General features: G+C 46.4%; 1 protein-coding gene across 8 annotated transcripts in view; it reads right to left on the bottom strand.

The window, feature by feature from the left end:
- KANSL3 (KAT8 regulatory NSL complex subunit 3) overlaps positions 1-18,302 on the bottom strand; it is a 65,284-nt gene extending 46,982 nt beyond the window's left edge. For 2 of the 8 annotated variants that reach the window (XM_032790301.2, XM_075062707.1), the window contains exons 1-6: positions 18,211-18,302; positions 17,358-17,643; positions 7,246-7,416; positions 4,446-4,536; positions 3,941-4,126; positions 132-263 (exon numbers count right to left, since the gene is read on the bottom strand). In XM_032790301.2, coding sequence (XP_032646192.1) covers positions 132-263; positions 3,941-4,126; positions 4,446-4,536; positions 7,246-7,416; positions 17,358-17,572 — 795 coding nt within the window. In that variant the 5' untranslated portion in view covers positions 17,573-17,643; positions 18,211-18,302. Of the gene's footprint in view, positions 1-131; positions 264-3,940; positions 4,127-4,445; positions 4,537-7,245; positions 7,417-17,357; positions 17,683-18,210 lie in introns of those variants that run through there. The other 6 variants (XM_075062709.1, XM_032790300.2, XM_075062705.1 and 3 more) reach the window with 6 other exon arrangements.
- Positions 18,303-18,697: the final 395 nt, after the last annotated feature.

The raw sequence follows: 18,697 nt of genomic DNA, 5'->3' as shown, positions 1-18,697 counted from the left end.
ATGATGCCGAGCGTACAAGAGAGACCTGGACAGAGAAGCACAGAGAGGACTGGGGAGAGCGAACGGATTCGGGCACCAACCAGACACTGAGCTGAGCCCCTTCCTCCTTGCAAGCCCAGGGATGTACTCACAGGTTTATTATGTGACAAGACACCCACAGCTGGGTCCCATGGTCTCTTCAGAAGGAGGGAGAGAGCCTCAGCCCCTGCCGCCCCTGTCTTTGTGGTGGACGAGAGCAGCATCCTGTCAATCAGGGTGGGGATCTGAAACCAAAGGCCAGACGGTGGCTGAAGAAACATATTAATCACACACCTAATATCCTATGAGATCTTCCTTCAGAACTGATTTCACTGGGCACTTCAGTGTGTATACCGGAGCATGGGAAATTGAGTTAGCTTCTCCCCAGCAACGGGAGAACGCATAACTGGCACTTCCCTCCCACATACACTATGGAGTACGAGTCAAGGGGCCAGTACTTGGCTTTGCACTGCTCAGCTGGTGCACAGGGCACAGCTCAGGAGGAGCTGTTGTCAGACACAGGTCCAGCCAAGTTGCCCTTTGCTCACAGAGCATGACTGATGGACTACAGAGTTTGCATTTTCGCACATCAAGGAACTTGCTGACTCAGGGCACTGGAATTTAGTTGGAGAAAACGAGACCTTTAGAGCACTGAAATGGACCAGTAAACATTCCTTCCTCAGGGCACTAGGTAAGGACAACAACTCAGTGAACAGGTGCCACCAGTGATTCCAATACCTTTTCTTAGCAGACACTCGTCCTCAGATACTGCATGAGCACCAAGAAGTGTCAACCCCCCAGAAGGGAGAGTCTGTATTTGATATATCTGCATGCTCTTGTCTCGATGTGCAACCTTCACCTCCAAACAGCTCCACTGGCTCTCCTTCATTGCAAGATCCAGCTAAATAAATGACCTGTTTGTTGTTAAAACTCTGCATGCACTTCTCCAGTTTCCTGACCAGACCTTCGCCGATTTCTTCCCTCTCTGTTTCCTCCACTTAACTACCACTGAGCTCTCCTTTAATCCCTTCACACCAGTGCATCCCTGCTGACACAAAAGCCTTCTTCTTTGCACCTGCCGTCATCCAGTGGAACAGTCTCCCTCCACTTCACTGACTCTCCATTTTAGCAACTGCTGTCAATTAATCACAGTTACCCCAAGTGATTAACACAAAACCAATTAACTAGCTTAAAAAATTAATCATCATTAATCACAGTTTTATTCACCCTTCAACACTAATAGAATACCAATTAAAATGTATTATAAATATTTTGGATGTTTTTCTACATTTTCAAATATATTGATTTCAATTACAACACAGAATGCAAAGTATTCACTTTATATTACGGCTGATTAAAAATATTTGCACTGTAAGAATGATAAGAGAAATAGTCGTTTTCGGTTCACTTCATACAAGTACTGTAGTGCAAGCTCTAGCGTTCAACTTGCACATGTAGAATTTTTTTTTTTTTTTTTTTACATCGCTGCACTTAAAAACAAAATAATGTAAAACTTTAGAGCCTATAAGTCCACTCAGTCCTACTTCTTGTTCAGCCAATTGCTCAGACAAACAAGTGTGTTTATATTTATGGGAGATAATGCTGCCCGCTTCTTAGTTACATCCCCTGAAGGTGAGAACAGGTGTTCATATTGCACTGCCATAGCTGGGATTGCAAGGTACTGATATCCAGATATGCTATGCCCAGGGTTCTCAAACTTCATTGCACCATGACACCCTTCTGACAACAAAAATTACTATACAACCCCGGGAGTGGCGGACTGAAACCTGAGCCCGCCCGAGCCCCATTGCCCCAGGTTGGGGGCCAAAGCCTGAGTGCAGGGGGGCCAAAGCCAAAGGGCTTCAGCCCTGGCAGGGGGCCTGTAACCTGAGCCTTTGGGCTTCAGCCCTAGGCCCCAGTAAATCTAAGCCAGCCCTGGCGACTCCATTAAAACAAGGTCGAGACTCACTTTGGGGTCCCGATCCAGTTTGAGAACCGCAGTGCTAAGCATTTTTATGCCCTTCATGCTTTGACTTGTACATCGCACTCTCTTTTATCTGTTTCACTGTGCAAATATTTCTAATCAAAAATAACAACTAGGGCTGTCAATCAATCACAGTTAACACATACGATTAACTCAAAACAAATTAATGCTTTTTTTTTTTTTTAAATGAATGTTAACCACACACCAGGGCCATCCTTAGGGGGGCGCTGTTGCGTGCCTCCAGGGCAGGGGTGCCCCTCCTACTGCCGCCCTGCTTCATTGCTGCTCCCACCTCCATGGAGCCCCTGGCCAAGCTGCTCCGGACCGGGAGCCTGCTTCCTGTGTGCTGCACAGAGCAGGGGCGGCGCGGGGGGGGCAGCGGAGCTGATGTCTGGGTGTCCCCCTCCACGCCCCCCCATGTGCCCAGTCCTTGCTGCGCTGGAGTCGAGGAATAGGGGGAGCCTGTCTGCTGCTCCCGGCTCAGCAGAGAGTGCTGGAGACAGCAGCTGCTGCTGGCTGAAAAAGCATTCAGGCTCCTGAGCACTCTGCTTAAAGAGACAGTGCTCCCCAAACACACACCTCCCCCTCAACACCAAAAAAATTTAAATAAGTGATATTCTATTATTGCTTAACATCAAGATTAAAATGGCGATTCATCGCACCTGTGTTTTTAAATCATTTGATGGCCCTAATCTTAGCTGATCTCTCTGCTGTAAATGTCTTTCTAAAATCTGATCGTTCCTCTGCACCTCTAATATTTATTGTATTTAGCCATTTGGGGAGTTCGTTTGTATGACGGATGCTATGCAAAAGTACAGCTGTAGTGTACCGATTCACCCTGGCTTCGCGGGATGGGAATATTGTACTGAAAGTGCTCATCCAAACAAATAAAATACACAATTCTACTTAAATTGAGAGAAAAAGATCAATTAACAAAGTTCGATCTAGACTATTTTAACAATAAACAACATCCCTGTAGTACCTTTCCTAAGAGTCTTCCCTGTTGGCCAAAAACATTTAACTGTGGCATGTGCCTCTTGCATATAAACCATAAAACAGGGTACTGAATACCTAGCTCTGATTTCACGATTTTCAATCCATAGATATCAAGCACTTCCCAAACTAGCTCAGTATCATTACTCGCATTTTATTTATGGGGAAATTGAGGTACAGAGGTGTGAGGTGACTTCCCCAGGGATACCCAGCAGACCAGAGGCAGAGCAAGGAAAACAGCCCAGGTCCCCTCAGTCCTAGCACAGCACCTCCTAAGTCCCTTGCATTTCTCTGAATCGCTTCAATAAAAGTTTAGAAACTAATATGTTGCCCGTCTACAATAACTCTCATCCCAGAAGCTCCATCGGCTTTACAAACTTAATTGTTTGTCAGTTGTTTACAACATCCCTGTAAAGTATTAGCCCTCTTTTACAAATCTATCCATCTAAGATAACTGGGTGCTCTGATGCTATGCTGTATTTATTCTCCCAACCCCTCTTGTGACAGGGCAGAGCCATTATTCCCATAGTACAGAGAGGAACTGAGGCACACAGAAGCAAAGGGATTTGCCAGGGTTACACAGGAAGCCTGTGTCAGAGCGAGAAACTGACCCAGCCTCTCCCAAGTCCCAGGCTAGTGGCCTCTCCTTTCCTCACTCTCTTGATGGGGCAACCAAGACAGAGAGAGGCTAAGTGAAATGCTGAAGATCACCCAGTACCGCCACAGAAAAACCAGGAGTCCTCCCTCCTAATCTCCAAGGCAAAAGCTCCCCAAGCTAGTGCAGTGGGGAAAAGAGAAGGAGAACAGGGGAAAAGAGGCTACTTTTCCCCCAGTCGCCCAGAAAGAAGATTGATGTCCCATCAGCTTCCTTTGAACGAACTGTTTGAAGACAAAGTGGTATTAAGTGAAAGCAAAGTACATTCCAGAACTCATTGTGTTTATCACCTTTCCCTTAAGTGTCTGCAAAGCATCCAGGTAAGCAGCCAACATAGGTAAACTGAGCGTCTCCACCAGCGTGGTGTGAAGCCATTGGATCAGCTTGGAGTCCCAGTTTACACTGGCCAGAGCTTGGCGGACCCGCCGGGCGCATTTGTCCACTGCTATCCTCCTCAGCACAGGCTCATTGCAAGCCTAAAAACAAGGGAAGCAGAACACATGGGCATAAGGGAAGTGAATGTGCCAGGACCATACAAAATCCACCAGGGCAAAATTTGCTGCTACCCCCTCCGTTCCTCTGGCGACTGAGCATGGTCCAATTCTTCTGCCACTGAAGATCACATTCTAGTCCATATCAAAGTCATAAACCTGCTCATGGAGGAGGTTACAAGAGCTGAGGATCCAAACTGTCCTACATGTTTCATCTGTCACTGCCAGAGAGGACTGGGTGCATAAGGAGGCAACGCAGCTGCTGCAGCTTGAAGGAGAAGGGATGGGGGAAGAAAGATCTTACCCCTTCATTGGCCAAGCGGGCCAGCCTGTCAGATTGCAGGGCTTTAAGGATCTTATTAAATAGCTTGTTCTGGGCCATCGTCCAACCCGACCTGAAAGGAAAACCAAGAGGGTAGTTTAGACAGGATATAAGGGGTTTATGTTTTTTTACTCCTAACCCTTAAAACAACGCAGTAAGGGTGCAGGTAAGTAAGATGGTGCAGCTGATCTATCAGCTTTTAGCACCCAGGAGTTAATGGCTCCCAGTCGTGTGCTCAGATCCCATGTCTCACAATAAATAATAATTGTCTCTACACTGTAGTATGGTTTTGGCTACATATATGATGTAGGCAATGCAGACGGAGAAAATACCAACCACCTTACATGAAAGCTACCGACGCATCTATCATCAGAGGGGCCTGAATGTCCAGATAGTCACGCTCAAGTCACGTGGACGATCAGAAGTGCCACTTTGTCTTTACAGGCAGATTTCCCTCAGTTTGCAATGAGGATCTCATTCATGACCTCAGCGCTGTGGGCAGGTCAGTGGTAAGCCAGGAACAGGCTAGGACCATGTCTCCACTACACAGCCTATGTCAGCATAGCCCCACAGGCACACACAGCACACATCAACAGAAGGTTTTCTGCTGGCCCAGGAACATCACCTGCCCAAATGACATTAGCCATGGTAACAGAAGCCCTCTGCCACTGGCATAGCTGCGTTTCCACTGAGGTTTTGTTGGCATAGCTATGTCACTAGTGAGTTAGTTTGTTTCACATCCCTAACCAACACAGACCTGGGAACTCAGAAGACCTGAATTTAATTCTCAGCTCTGTCACAGACTTCCTGTGTGATCTTGGCCAACACACATGCTCTGCCTCAGCTTCTCCTCGCTCTTCTGTCTCACAAGGGTGTTGAGCTGCTCGCAGATATTACACAATAGGGGACAAAAGCCCACAGATAGATGGGTGACCTGCATTCTAGCTGATTTCTAACCCCATTCCTTAGACACAAGATCACGTTTCCTTCCTAATAAACAAAGCACTCAGACAGAAAAAGCATTTACAAACAATGTTTTAAGAAGAAACACAGTTACTAGCTCCAGGCTGCAATCCACAATACACATGCAGATGCAAAACTGATGTACAATATCTTACACAGAACAGAAGAGTGCCTGCTTCAGACTACAGACAGTCTTCAGAAGTTCTGAAGAGAAAGGCCTCTGTAAAGGAGATTGATGGCTAGCACATAGAGAGAGGCAACTGAAAGCTCTTCCTAGGAATATTTTGCTTGATTGAAGACTGACTGAGGAAAAAAGGGAAGGGAGCTTGGACCAATGTGAACTCTCATGCAAGTGAGAAACAAGCAGTATCTGATCCAGTTGTACCTGTATGCAAAATTCAGGGCAAGCGTGATACTTGAAATTTAGAAAGCCACAAGAATTAACAGGGCTGTGGGAGGGATGGGGTCGAGGGGGTTTCCAGCTCAGAGGGACTGGGCTCGGAGTTGGGGGTCAGGGCTGTGGGGGGGAGGGGGGGGGGGGGGGGGAAGGAAAGAAAATCTATTTATTAACACTGGTAACTAAACTCCTATGAAGTGGCTAGACTATGAGCAACTGCAACCTTTCTACACATGTTGACTTCAGAGGCTCATATGTCATTGTAAAATTAACAGCTGGATAACATGTTCCTTTGAATACCTGTGCAATTAAATAAGCGAAAGTTCCACAGTTTATAAAGGGAATCAAATTACTCAAATTACTGGGAATTCTGGGAAATATATTTCTAGACATCGGAACATAATAAGATTAAATAAATAAAGCCCGGAGGGATGTGAAAAGCCACCTGAAGTGGAACAGCGCATGTCTAAACACATTAAAACAAATCAAAAACCCAAACCAAGGCCCTCATCCTGCAAAAAAATCACTGCCAATCACTGCATATACACAATCCCAACGCAAAAGTGAGAAAAGGCCTGCTGTCCAATGCACATTACAGAATAAACTCATTAATCACAGCCTAGGTCTGTGATCTACCCATCTTGTATCGCACAAGACAACATTACAGAACAGACACTGTCATTTTATGTGAGAATGCAAGTCAGCTTTATGTACGCAAATGAATAACGCTTTGTCTTTGTATAGCTTTTTTTGCATCAGGACCTCAAAACACTCTACAAACATTAATTCGCCGAGGCAAGCATAGAACCCAGAAAAACAACAAGGAGTCCGGTGGCACCTTAAAGACTAACAGATTTATTTGGGCATAAGCTGTCGTGGGCAAAAAACTCACTTCTTCATTTTACCCACGAAAGCTTATGCCTAAATAAATCTGTTAGTCTTTAAGGTGCCATTGGACTCCTTGTTGTTTTTGTGGATACAGACTAACTCGGCTACCCCCTGATATAGAACCCAGAGACATCATGGACCAGTGGATAGGGATGGACAGAGTCAGGAGACCAGGATTCTCTTTCTAGCTCTTTCACTGACATGCTATGGGACCATGGGCAAGTTATTTCACCTCTGCCTCAGTTTCCCCTCCCATCCTTTGTATTGACTGTAGACTCCTTGGGGTAGGGACCCTCTCTTATCTGTATGCACAGTGCCTGGCACTATGGAGTCCCATCTCGGCTGAGGCTCTCTATGCTAGTGAAATACAACCAACAAGAGGATTCCTGAATCTCAGTCTTCTGCTGTGACCCCAGATCACTGCCCCTACGTACTACCATTTCCACGTTGCTTATTTTGTTCCTCTTCCCAGCTAACAGCCTCTCAGTAAGAACTGCAGCATAGAAACCACCAATAGCATCCCAACCACGTTACCTGTTCATGTGCTCCTCCCAGTCATCAGGTGGAGGAGGGGCATCGGCATCCGTACGGGCAAAGATGACGTGCCGCTCACACTCATTCATCACACTGCGCGCTTTCTGGTTGTCGTAGAGCGGGACAGGCGTGGGTGTGACAGTTTCCACATCAATGGGGATATCCACCTCACTGAAAGGAGAGCTGGAATTTCAGAGAACAGGACCCCACCACCACAGTAGCCTCAGAGCAGCAGGTTTCTCAACACAAAACAGGAACTGGAAACACATTGCACTGGGTTACAGGAATCTGCCTGGGCAAGATGGAACAGAGACAGCACACCTGTGCCCACCTGTCTGAAACCACAAGGCTCCTTCAACTTATTTCATCCTCTGTCCCCTACAAGCCCCAAATCAGTATCTGACCATGGCTGAGACACAGCCTTTGAAGCTGCTGCCGCTGGAGCAGAAGATGGAACCGCACTATTTTTCATTGTATTTGTAACCATATTCTGCACCCAAAAACTCTGTCTTGGGGACAGGCTACACTACAAAATGAAATGTCATCTAACAACATGGTTGTCTCCTGATAAGGTTACTTGCAGCTTGTAATGCTGATAAGCCCTGAATCAGGTTTTAACCATGTGTGGGCTTGACTGTTATAAAAAGGCAGCCAGTTGCAAACCAGCTGAGCGGCGAACAGAGGGAGTTTGACTGAGAGTTCGCCTGGGGCAAGCCCACTGAGGCTTTCATCTTGCAGGCTTCTCTGAGTAGTTACTGCAAAAGCTGAAGAAGCTCTTAGAGTGAAGGTAATATGGATGGTGAGCCATCAGCTGTTGTGACCTGCACAGGATGTGCCATGTTTGTCTTTCTTCCACAGGACAGAAGCGACTTTCTCTGTACAAAGTGCAAGCTGGTCTCCATATTGGAAGAGAAGGTTCAAGGTCTGGAGAAACAAGTATCAACCCTGCGTTGCGTAAGAGGAAATGAAGATTTCCTGGACAGACGTCAGGATATGCTTCTACGGGCACAACATTCTAAAGAATCAGAGCAAGCTGAGCAGCGGGGACAGAAGGATGGTGAAGAAAATTGGCAGTACGTGACCTCCAGAAGACGAAAGAGGAGCATCCATGTACCAGCAACGGAGATACAAGTGAGCAATCGTTTTCATGATCTCCCCATAAATACTAATGCAGAGAGTGGACTAGATGATATACCTGAGGGAAGGACACAGAAGGAGACTCCACCAATTGGAAGGCATGAAATGCATTGTCCTAGAGATGAGGGTTCCACGACCACGGAGGCAGCGGGTAGTGACGGTCAGGGACTCCCTCCTAAGGGGATTGGTCATCTATCTGCCATCTCAACCAGGAAAACCAAGAAGTGCGCTGCTTGCCAGGAGCTAGGATTCACAATGTGACAAAAAGACTGCCAAGACTCATCAAGCCCTCAGATCACTACCCCTTCCTGCTTCTCCATGTGGACACCAATGATACCATCAAGAATGACCTTGAGTGGATCACTGCAGACTATGTGGCTCTGGAAAGAAGGATAAAGGAGTTTGAGGTGCAAGTGGTGTTCTCGTCCATCCTCCCTGCGAAAGGAAAAGGCCCGGGTAGTGACTGTTGAATTGTTGAAGTCAATGAATGGCTATGCAGGTGGTGTCAGAGAGAAGGCTTTGGATTCTTTGACCATAGGATAGTGTTCCAAGAAGAAGGATTGCGAGGAAGAGACGGGATCCACCTAACGAAAAGAAGGAAGAGCATCTTCGCAAGGAGGCTGGCTAACCTACTGAGGAGGGCTTTAAACTAGGTTCACCGGAGGGAAGGAGAACAAAGTCCTGAGGTAAGTGGGAAAGTGGGATACTGGGAGGAAGCACAAGCAGGAGAGCACAAGAGGGGAGGACTTCTGTCTCAGACTGAGAAAGCAGGACGAACAGCGAGTTATCTTAAGTGCCTATACACAAATGCAAGAAGCCTGGGAAACAAGCAGGGAGAACTGGAAGTCCTGGCACAGTCAAGGAATTATGATGTGATTGGAATAAGAGAGACCTGGTGGGATAACTCACATGACTAGAGTACTGTCATGGATGGATATAAACGGTTTAGGAAGGACAGACAAGGCAGAAAAGATGGGGAAATTGCACTGTATGTAAGAAAACAGTATGACTGCTCAGAGCTCCAGTATGAAACTGCAGAAAACCTGAGAGTCTCTGGATTAAATTTAGAAGTGTGAGCAACAAGGGTGGTGTTGTGGTGAGAGTCGGCTATGGACCATCAGAACAGAGGGATGAGGTGGACGAGGCTTTCTTCTGACAACAGAAGTTACTAGATCACAGGCCCTGGTTCTCATGGGGGACTTCAATCACCCCGATATCTGCTGAGAGAGCAATACAGTGGTGCACAGACAATCCAGGAAGTTTCTGGAAAGTGTAAGGGACAATTTCCTGGTGCAAGTGCTGGAGGAACCAACTAGAGGCAGAGCTCTTCTTGACTTGCTGCTCACAAACAGGAAAGAATTAGTAGGGGAAGCAAAAGTGGATGAGAACCTGGGAGACAGTGACCATGAGATGGTCCAGTTCAGGATCCTGACACAAGGAAGAATGGAGAGCAGCAGAATATGGACTTCAGAAAAGCGACTTTGACTCCCTCAGGGAACTGATGGGCAGGATCCCCTTGGTGAATAACATGAGGCGGAAAGGAGTCCAGGAAAGCTGGCTGTATTTTAAAGAATTCTTATTAAGGTTGCAGGAACAAACCATTCCGATATGTAGAAAGAATAGTAAATATGGCAGGTGACCAGCTTGGCTTAACAGTGAAATCCTTGCTCATCTTAAACACAATAAAGAAGCTTATAAGAATTGGAAGATTGGACAAATGACCAGGAAGGAGTATAAAAATATTGCTCAGGCATGCAGGAGTGAAATCAGGAAGGCTAAATCACACTAGGAGTTGCAGCTATCAAGGGATGTTAAGAGTAACAAGAAGGGTTTCTATAGGTATGTTAGCAACAAGAAGGTGATCAAGGAAAGTGTGGGCCCCTTACTGAATGGGGGAGGCAACCTAGTGACAGATGTGGAAAAAGCTGAAGTACTCAATGCTTTTTTTGCCTGTCTTCACAAAAACGGTCAGCTTCCAGACTACTGCACTGGGCAGCACAGCATGGGGAGGAGGTGACCAGCCCTCTGTGGAGAAAGAAGTGGTTCGGGACTATTTAGAAAAGCTAGACGAGCACAAGTCCATGGGGCTGGATATGCTGCATCCGAGGGTGCTAAAGGAGTTGGCGGATGTGATTGCAGAGCCATTGGCCATTATCTTTGAAAACTCATGGCGATCGGGGGAGGTCCCGGATGACAAGGCTAATGTAGTGCTCTCTTAAAAATGGAAGGAGAATCCGGGGGAACTTATTAGCCCTTGTCAGCCTCACCCAGTCCTGCCTGGAAAAATCATGGAGCAGGTCCTCAAGGAATCAATTTTGAAGCACTTAGAGGAGAGGAAAGTGATCCGGAACAGTCAGCATGGATTCACCAAGGGCAAGTCATGCCTGACTAACCTAATTGCCTTCTATGAGGAGAAAACTGGCTCTTTGGATGAGGGGAAAGCAGTGGACGTGTTATTCCTTGATTTTAGCAAAGCTTTTGATACAGTCTCCCGCATTATTCTTGCCGGCAAGTTAAAGAAGTATGGGCTGGATGAATGAATGAAGAGAAAGATGGCTAGACAGTCAGGCTCAACAGATAGTGATCAATGGCTCCATGTCTAGTTGGCAGCCGGTATCAAGTGGAGTGCCCCAAGGGTCGGTCCTGGGGCCAGTTTTGTTCAATATCTTCACTAACCATCTGGAGGATGGTACGGACTGCACCCTCAGCAAGCTGGCAAATGATACTAAACTGGGAGGAGAGGTAGATACGCTGGAGGGTAGAGAGAGAATATAGAGGGATCTAGACAAATTAGACGACTGGGCCAAAAGAAATCTGATGAGGTTCAACAAGGACAAGTGCAGAGTCCTGCACTCATGAAGGAAGAATCCCATGCACTGCTACAGACTAGGGACCGAGTGGCTAGGAAGCAGTTCTGCAGAAAAAGAGCTAGGGGTTACAATGGCTGAGAAGCTGGATATGAGTTGACCGTGTGCCCGTGTTGCCAAGAAGGCTAATGGCATTTTGGGCTTTATAAGTAGGAGCATTGCCAGCAGACTGAGGAATGTGATCATTCCCCTCTATTCGACATTGGTGAGGCCTCATCTGGAGTACTGTGTTTAGTTTTGGGCCCCACACTACAAGAAAGATGTGGAAAAATTGGAAAGAGTCCAGCAGAGGGCAATAAAAATTATTAGGGGGCTGGAACACATGATTTACAAGAGGCTGAGGGAACTGGGATTGTTTAATCCGCAGAAGAGAAGAATGAGGGGGGGATTTGATAGCTGCTTTCAAGTACGTGAAAGTGGGTCCCAAAGAGGATGTATCTAGACTGTTCTCAGTGGTAGCAGATGACAGAACAAGGAATAATGGTCACAAATTGCAGTGGGAGAGGTTTAGATTGGATATCAGAAAAAACTTTTTCACTAGGAGGGTGGTGAAGCACTGGAATGGGTTACCAAGGGAGGTGGTGGAATCTCCTTCCTTAGACGTTTTTAAGGTCAGGCTTGACAAAGCCCTGGCTGGGATGATTTAGTTGGGGATTGGTCCTGCTTTGAGGAGGCGGTTGGACTAGATACCTCCTGAGGTCCCTTCCAACCCTGATATTCTATGATTTTGTGTCTCCCAACCCACTTCAGTCATAGGCACAGATCCTGTAGCACACACCTGTGCGTCTGTGTGACATTCCAAAGAAGTCAGTGGGACGCCATACATGCAGGGGTCCATGCTTGCAGATTTCATAGCCCCATGGGGGCCTTCAGTGGTCCAAGGTGGTAGCAGTTTGGTAACATGGCTCACATACAGTTTAAGAACATAAGTACAGGTACACTGGGTCAGACCAAAGGTCCACCTACCCAATATCCTGTCTTCCGATGGTGAGCAGTGCCAAATGGTTCAGAAGGAATGAACAAAACAGGGCAATTTATCACAGGATACATCCCCTGTTGTCTACTCCCAGCTTCTGGCAGTTAGGAGTTTAGAGACACCCAGAACATAAGGTTGCATCTCTTATCATCTTGGCTAATAGTCATTAATGAACCTACCCTTCAAAAACTAATCTAATTCTTTTTTGGGTCCAGTCAAATTTTTGGCCTTCACAGCTGGCAATGAGGTTCCACAGGTGAACTGTGTGTTGTGTGAAGAAGTACTTCCTTTTCTTTCCATTTCATTGGATGACCTCTAGCTTTTGTGTTATGAGAAAGTGTAAATAACACTTCTCTATTCACTTTCTCCACACCATTCATGATTTTATAGACCTCTATTGTATCCCCTCCCCCCTTAGTCGTGAATAACGTAGCTGAAGTCGATGCACCTAATTCGACTTATCGCGGTATCTTCACTACGGTGAGTTGACTGCTGCCGCTCCCCACCGTTGACGCTGCCTGGAGTACAGGAGTGGACGGGAGAGTGCTCGGGGATCGATGAATCGCGTCTAGACTAGACGCAATAAATCGATCTCTGCTGGATCAATTGCTGCATCCAGCCAGTAGTGAAGACATACTCTTACTTGCCAGAGTTTATGCTGCTTTCTACTTTCCTCAGTAGGATCTGACTTCCAATTTTTAAAGGATGCCTTTTTGCCTCTAATAACCTTTTTTTACTCTGCTGTTTAGCCACAGTGATAATTTTATTTGGTCCATGCTGGATTATATTGGCTAAGGTATGTGGGTGAATAATGGGATGACTAGTGGGGGGAGGAATTCAAACAAAATGGCTCAGCTATAAACAACGGTTAAAACATTTTTCAATCTTGCAAGTTTTAACCATTGTTTACAGCTGGGCCATTTTGTTTGAAATACAAATTACTGAGCTTTCTTGCGGGCATTTATTTGTTTAACTGAAATGTCTATATCTGATGCTTTACTTTTCAGCTCAAGTAGTAGCAGAGACTCTGCAGAAGTGACTGCACCATAGAGCAGTTGAGTAGTGGAGGAGAAAACATCCCACGTGTTTTCCTAGATAAGCTGCATCACTTCCGGCAAGTAAATTTATCTCACACATGATCAGGGCTCTGTGATCCCTGCATCATCTGAGGAGCCCTCCAGCAGTATCTGTATTCACAGATTCAGAGTTTAAGACCAGAAGGGACCATTAGATCATCTCATCTGATCCCCTTTATACCACAGGCCAGAGAATTTCACTCAGTTACTCCTGAATTAAGCCCATTAATTTGAATTTGACTTAAGCACATCCTGTCTTGATTTGAAGACTTCAAGAGACGGAAAATCCATCATTTCCTATGGTATTTTGTTCAATGGTTAATCACCTTCACCGTGAAAATTTGTGCCTTTGTTTCTAATTTGAATTTGTCTGACCTCAGCTTCCAGCCATTTGTGGTGGTTCTGCCTTTCTGCACTAGATTAAAGAGGCCTTTAGTACCTGGTGGTTCCCCCCATGAAGGTACTGATGATGATGATGTCACCTCTAAATTTTCTTGTTGATAAGATTAAGCTCTTTCAGTCTCCCCCTGTTAGGTATTTTCTCCAGACCCTGAACATTTTCTGCGGCTCTTTTCTGCACTCTCTCCAATTTTTCAACATCCCTGTAATAATATAAATACTAGAACTGGATGCAGCATTCCAGTATCAGTCTCACCAGTGCTGTATAGAGAGAAAAATCACCTCCTTGCTCCTTCTCTCTACTGTACTGTGTACACATCCAAGGATCGTGTTAGCCCTTTGGCCACAGCATCGCACTGGGAGCAATGATTTTACATTTACTTTCAGATCACTGATAATATATTCAGCAGCATCAGGCAGAAAACCAATCCCTGCAGAACCACACTAAAAAAAAAAAACCATTTGATGTCTATAACATAATCAGGCCGACCTTGATTCTTTTATTTCATCCACCTATCCCTCACATACACACAGGAAACAGTTCCAGCATCACAAAGGGAAAATACATATAACAATAAAGGAAAATAAGAGAGGGGACACACTAGGTTGCAAAATATAAGCAACAAAAATAAAACATCCCCTTCTCTTATCCCATGACTGCTCCAGTGCTCCCATCACCTTTTGAGAAATAGCAACCCCCCTACTTTTTGGAGGGATGTGCGGAGGCCTGGTCTGCATTTGGAAATTTTACTCTAACTATGGTCATCAACAATCATGCTGCTGAAGACAGTGAAAGACCCACCATGTCACAATCAGCTGAAGGCAGTCTGACCTGCTGCACACACTGACTTTTAAAATGCCTTCAGCACTGGCTAGCTACCAAGCCCAACAATCATGTCCAGACATGGTGACATTCTGCAGTGTAGACGGGGTCTGTGAGTTTATCAGCTCGCACTCAATCCCTCCCTAAAGGTTTTGTTTAGACTAGGATTTAGAGATGTGATGTTAGCTCAAATTAACAAGCTTGATTTAATTAACAGCTTCTAAAACTCTAGTCAAGACACAGCCATTGTACTTTAAGCACTTACTAAGCAGATCTCTAGGCTTTCACTGGACTTAATGAGCATTTCAGGCCTTGTCTGGACCAGAATTTAAAAGTGTGATGTTAACATCAGAGGTGGGCAGGAAATAATTTTCCTGACCCAGGAGAATTTTCGAGATCTTGAAAAATGTTCCCATCCTGAATCTAGGTGAAAAGTCAAAATCTTGAAAATTTACATGAATTGAAAATGCAAAAAAGTTTCAGATTGAGTCAATTGAAACGTTTAATTTCAGTATCTGGAGAAGGAGTAGAGAGGTAATTTCACCTCTATTCGGCACTGGTTCGACCACTGCTAGAATACTTTGTCCAGTTCTGCTGCCCACAATTCAAGAAGGGTATTAATAAATTAGGGAGGGTTCAGAGAAGAGTCAGGAGAATGATTAAAGGATTAGAAACCCGCTTTATAGTGAAACATCAAAGAGCTCAATCTGTTTAGTACAACAAAGAGAAGATTGAAGGGTGACTTGATTACAGTCTATAACTGGTTCTCAAACTGGAGGCTGCGACCCCTTAGGGGGTCACGAGATTATTATGTGGGGGTTATGAGCTCTCAGCCTCCACTTCATAACCCTATTTCACCTCCAGCATTTATAATAGTGTTAAATATAAAAAACGTGTTTTTAATTTATAAGAGGGGTCACACTCAGGCTTGCTGTGTGAAAGGGGTCACCAATACAAAAGTATGAGAACCACTGGTCTGTAAGTACCCACGTGAGGAATAAATATTTGATAATGGGTTCATCAGTGTAGCACAGTTATTTTCAACCTGTGGTCCTCAGACCCCTGAGGGGCCGCAGAATATGTCTAAGATTTCCAAATGGGTCCTCATCTTCATTTGAAATTTTGTAGGGGACCGCAAATGAAAAAAGATTGAAAATCCCTGGTGTAGCAGAGAAAGGTCCTACACAATCCAATGGCTGGAAGCAGAAACTAGATAATTTCAGACTGGAAATAAGACATAATTTTTTTTTAGATGAGAGTAACTGACCATAGAACAATTTGCCAAAGATTATGGTGGATTCTCCACCACCAACCATTTTTAAATCAAGATTGGATGATTTTCTAAATGATCTGCTCTAGGAATTACTTTGAGAAAGTTATCTTTCCTGTGTTATACAGGAGGTCAGACCAGACGATCATAATGATCTGTCAGGCCTCAGAATATATGTACAATTTTGAACTGTTTCATTTCTATTTCAACCTTTTTAGTTTAGTTTTGTTTTTTTTACTGAATTAAATTCCAAAGTGACTTTTTGGTTTGAACTGAAAAAAATCAAAATGGAACACACTAATTCCAAAACATTTTTTTTCAAACGTTTTTCAAAAGATGAAATTCACACTGCAAGAGCTTCAGTTTAGGAAAAAAACACCATTTTCTGACAAACATTTAATTGAAAACTTCCCACCCAGCTCAGTTAGCATGTGTTAATGTTTTAAAAATCTATACCAGACCGGGCAGGGTGCTCTCTAGGGGAGCCCTTCTACAGCTAACATGGTCAAATACAAATTGTCCTGTCCAGACAATTGTCAGATGAAATTCAATGTTGCTAAATGCAAAGTACTGCACATTGGAAAGCATAATCCCAACCATACATACAACATGATAGGGTCTAAATTAGCTCTTATGACTCAAGAAAGAGATCTTGGAGTCACTGTGGATAATTCTCTGAAAACACCCACTCAATGTGCAGCGACAGTCAAAAAAGCAAACAGAATGTTGGGCATCATTAAGAAAGGGATCGATAATAAAACAGAAAATATCATATTGCCTCTATATAAATCCATGGTACACCCACATCTGGAATACTGCGTGCAGATCTGGTCGCCCCATCTCAAAAAAATACATTGGAATTGGAAAGGTTCAGAAAAGGGCAACAAAAATGATTAGGGGTATGGAATGGCTTCCGTATGAGGAGAGATTAATAAAACTGGGACTCTTCATCTTGGAAAAGAGACAACTAAAGGGGGATATGATAGAGAACCATAAAATTATGACTGATGTGGAGAAAGTAAATAAAGTATCATAATACAAGAACTAGAAATGAAATTAATAGGCAGCAAGCTTATAACAAACAAAACAAAGTATTTCTTCACACAATGCACAGTTAACCAGTGGAACTCCTTGCCAGAGGTGGTTGTGAAGGCCAAGACTATAAAGGGGTTCAAACAAGAACTAGATAAGTTCATGGAGGATAGGTCCATCAAAGGCTATTAGCAAGAATGGGTAGGGATGGTGTTTGAAGCTGTGAATGGGTGCTAGGGGATGGATCACTTGATGATTACCTGTTCTGTTCATTCCCTCTGTGCCACCTGGCAATGGCCACTGTCAGAAGACAGGATACTGGGGTAGATGGACCTTTGGTCTGACCCAGTATGGCCGTCCTTATACTCTTAGACTGGGGTTTCAACATGTGTTACCTAATGTGTTAAAAAGCACCTTGAAAACAGACACAGAAAGCAACTAGTGAACCATCAGAGCACAGGAAAGGAACATCCAAGGTACACGTGGACCCAAGCCCAACAAACTCAGTAGCACCAGAAAAGGCTATGCTCACATGGTGCTGTCTTGGTGCCTCCTGGGGGTGACAAAGAGCATCCGAGTAGGCCGGGCACTGCTAGCGTCGGGGTGGGCACTCCATGGCTTGGCATAGCTGTGATCCAAGAAGACCAGGTCCAGCTCTCTCTCATGGACAGAGAGCTGGAAGAGCAACGAAGTTCCCATCCTCCTGGCTGAAGTCTGGAAGTCCCGCTCGCTGCCTCGGTACGACATGTCTTCTGGGGCGTCCCCACTTCTAGCGCCAGTGTAAATGCTTCTTCCGGCTCCTCATCCTGCCCACCTTGCTGTGGGACAACATGACAGAGGGTGGTAAACACGTTGGGGGGAAATGGCCCTTGCTGTATTGCCCCGTCCTCAACACAAATGACAAAAGCCGAGCCCAGGAAGAGCAGCCACCCCCTCACCAGACCCCAGAAGACAGACACCCCAATGGCACGTTATTGCCCTCAGCTCCAGCCCCATAACACTCGCAGCCAAACAAGCCAGTATCCTCGTGCCCCTTCTGATATCTGCGGGCACAGCATCCAGCACCGCCCTCCCAAATCCCCCGTGCCCCCACATCCTGACCCCTGCTGCAAAGACACCACCAGGCAGGAAAGCAGCCTACCTGCCCCGGGGCAAGAGGAGTGTTGGCGGGGGCGCACTGGGAGTGGGGTCCTGGGGAATGGGGACAGGGCGCGGGGCACTAGGGAGGGGGCCTGGGGGTAAGGCGGGCAGGAGGGAGGAGTAACTAGTGTAGCGGGGGGGACGGGGGGGGCGGAGGGGGCAGAAAAGAGCTGGGGCAGTGGGGCGGGGGGGTTCAGAGGCGGGACGCGTGGGAACACTCGATGGTGGGGCGGGCCCGACTCGACCGAGCCGATGGGGTGGGCGCGCCCGGCTCTGGCGTTCACTAGGCCTCGCCGCAGCCTCGGCCGCCCCGGCGCACTGCGCATGCTCCGCTCCTACAAGACCCGGACGCAGGAGCACGGAGCGGGGCTAGCGCGCGCGCGACGACCCGGAGGGTGAACGTTCCCTGTCTTCGACCGAGCTTGGCCGTCTGGGCGCTCACGCCAGCGCGGCGGGGCCCTACGCGGCAGCGGGCCAGAGATCCCGCCCCGAACAGGCCCCCGCGAGCCCACGGGCCCCTCCCCCCCAGAACAGAACCCCGACGTCTCGCGGACCAGCAGGGGTACGCCGCCCCAGCCAGCCCACACCGCACCCAGAACTCACGTCAGACCTGTTCCCCCGCGTGGGTGCTAGCCAGCCCCCCCAGCCGGGACGCCACCGCCCGAGCCGCGGGGCTGCTCAGACACAGGAACCCGCCCCCCCAATGACACTCTCCCTTGCACCAAGGTTTTC

The sequence above is a fragment of the Chelonoidis abingdonii genome, chromosome 2 (assembly GCF_003597395.2).
Source record: "Chelonoidis abingdonii isolate Lonesome George chromosome 2, CheloAbing_2.0, whole genome shotgun sequence".
NCBI classification, from domain to species: Eukaryota; Metazoa; Chordata; order Testudines; family Testudinidae; genus Chelonoidis; species Chelonoidis abingdonii.
Note: the sequence above shows the minus strand (reverse complement) of the source record. Positions and strands in the feature narration are given on the sequence as shown.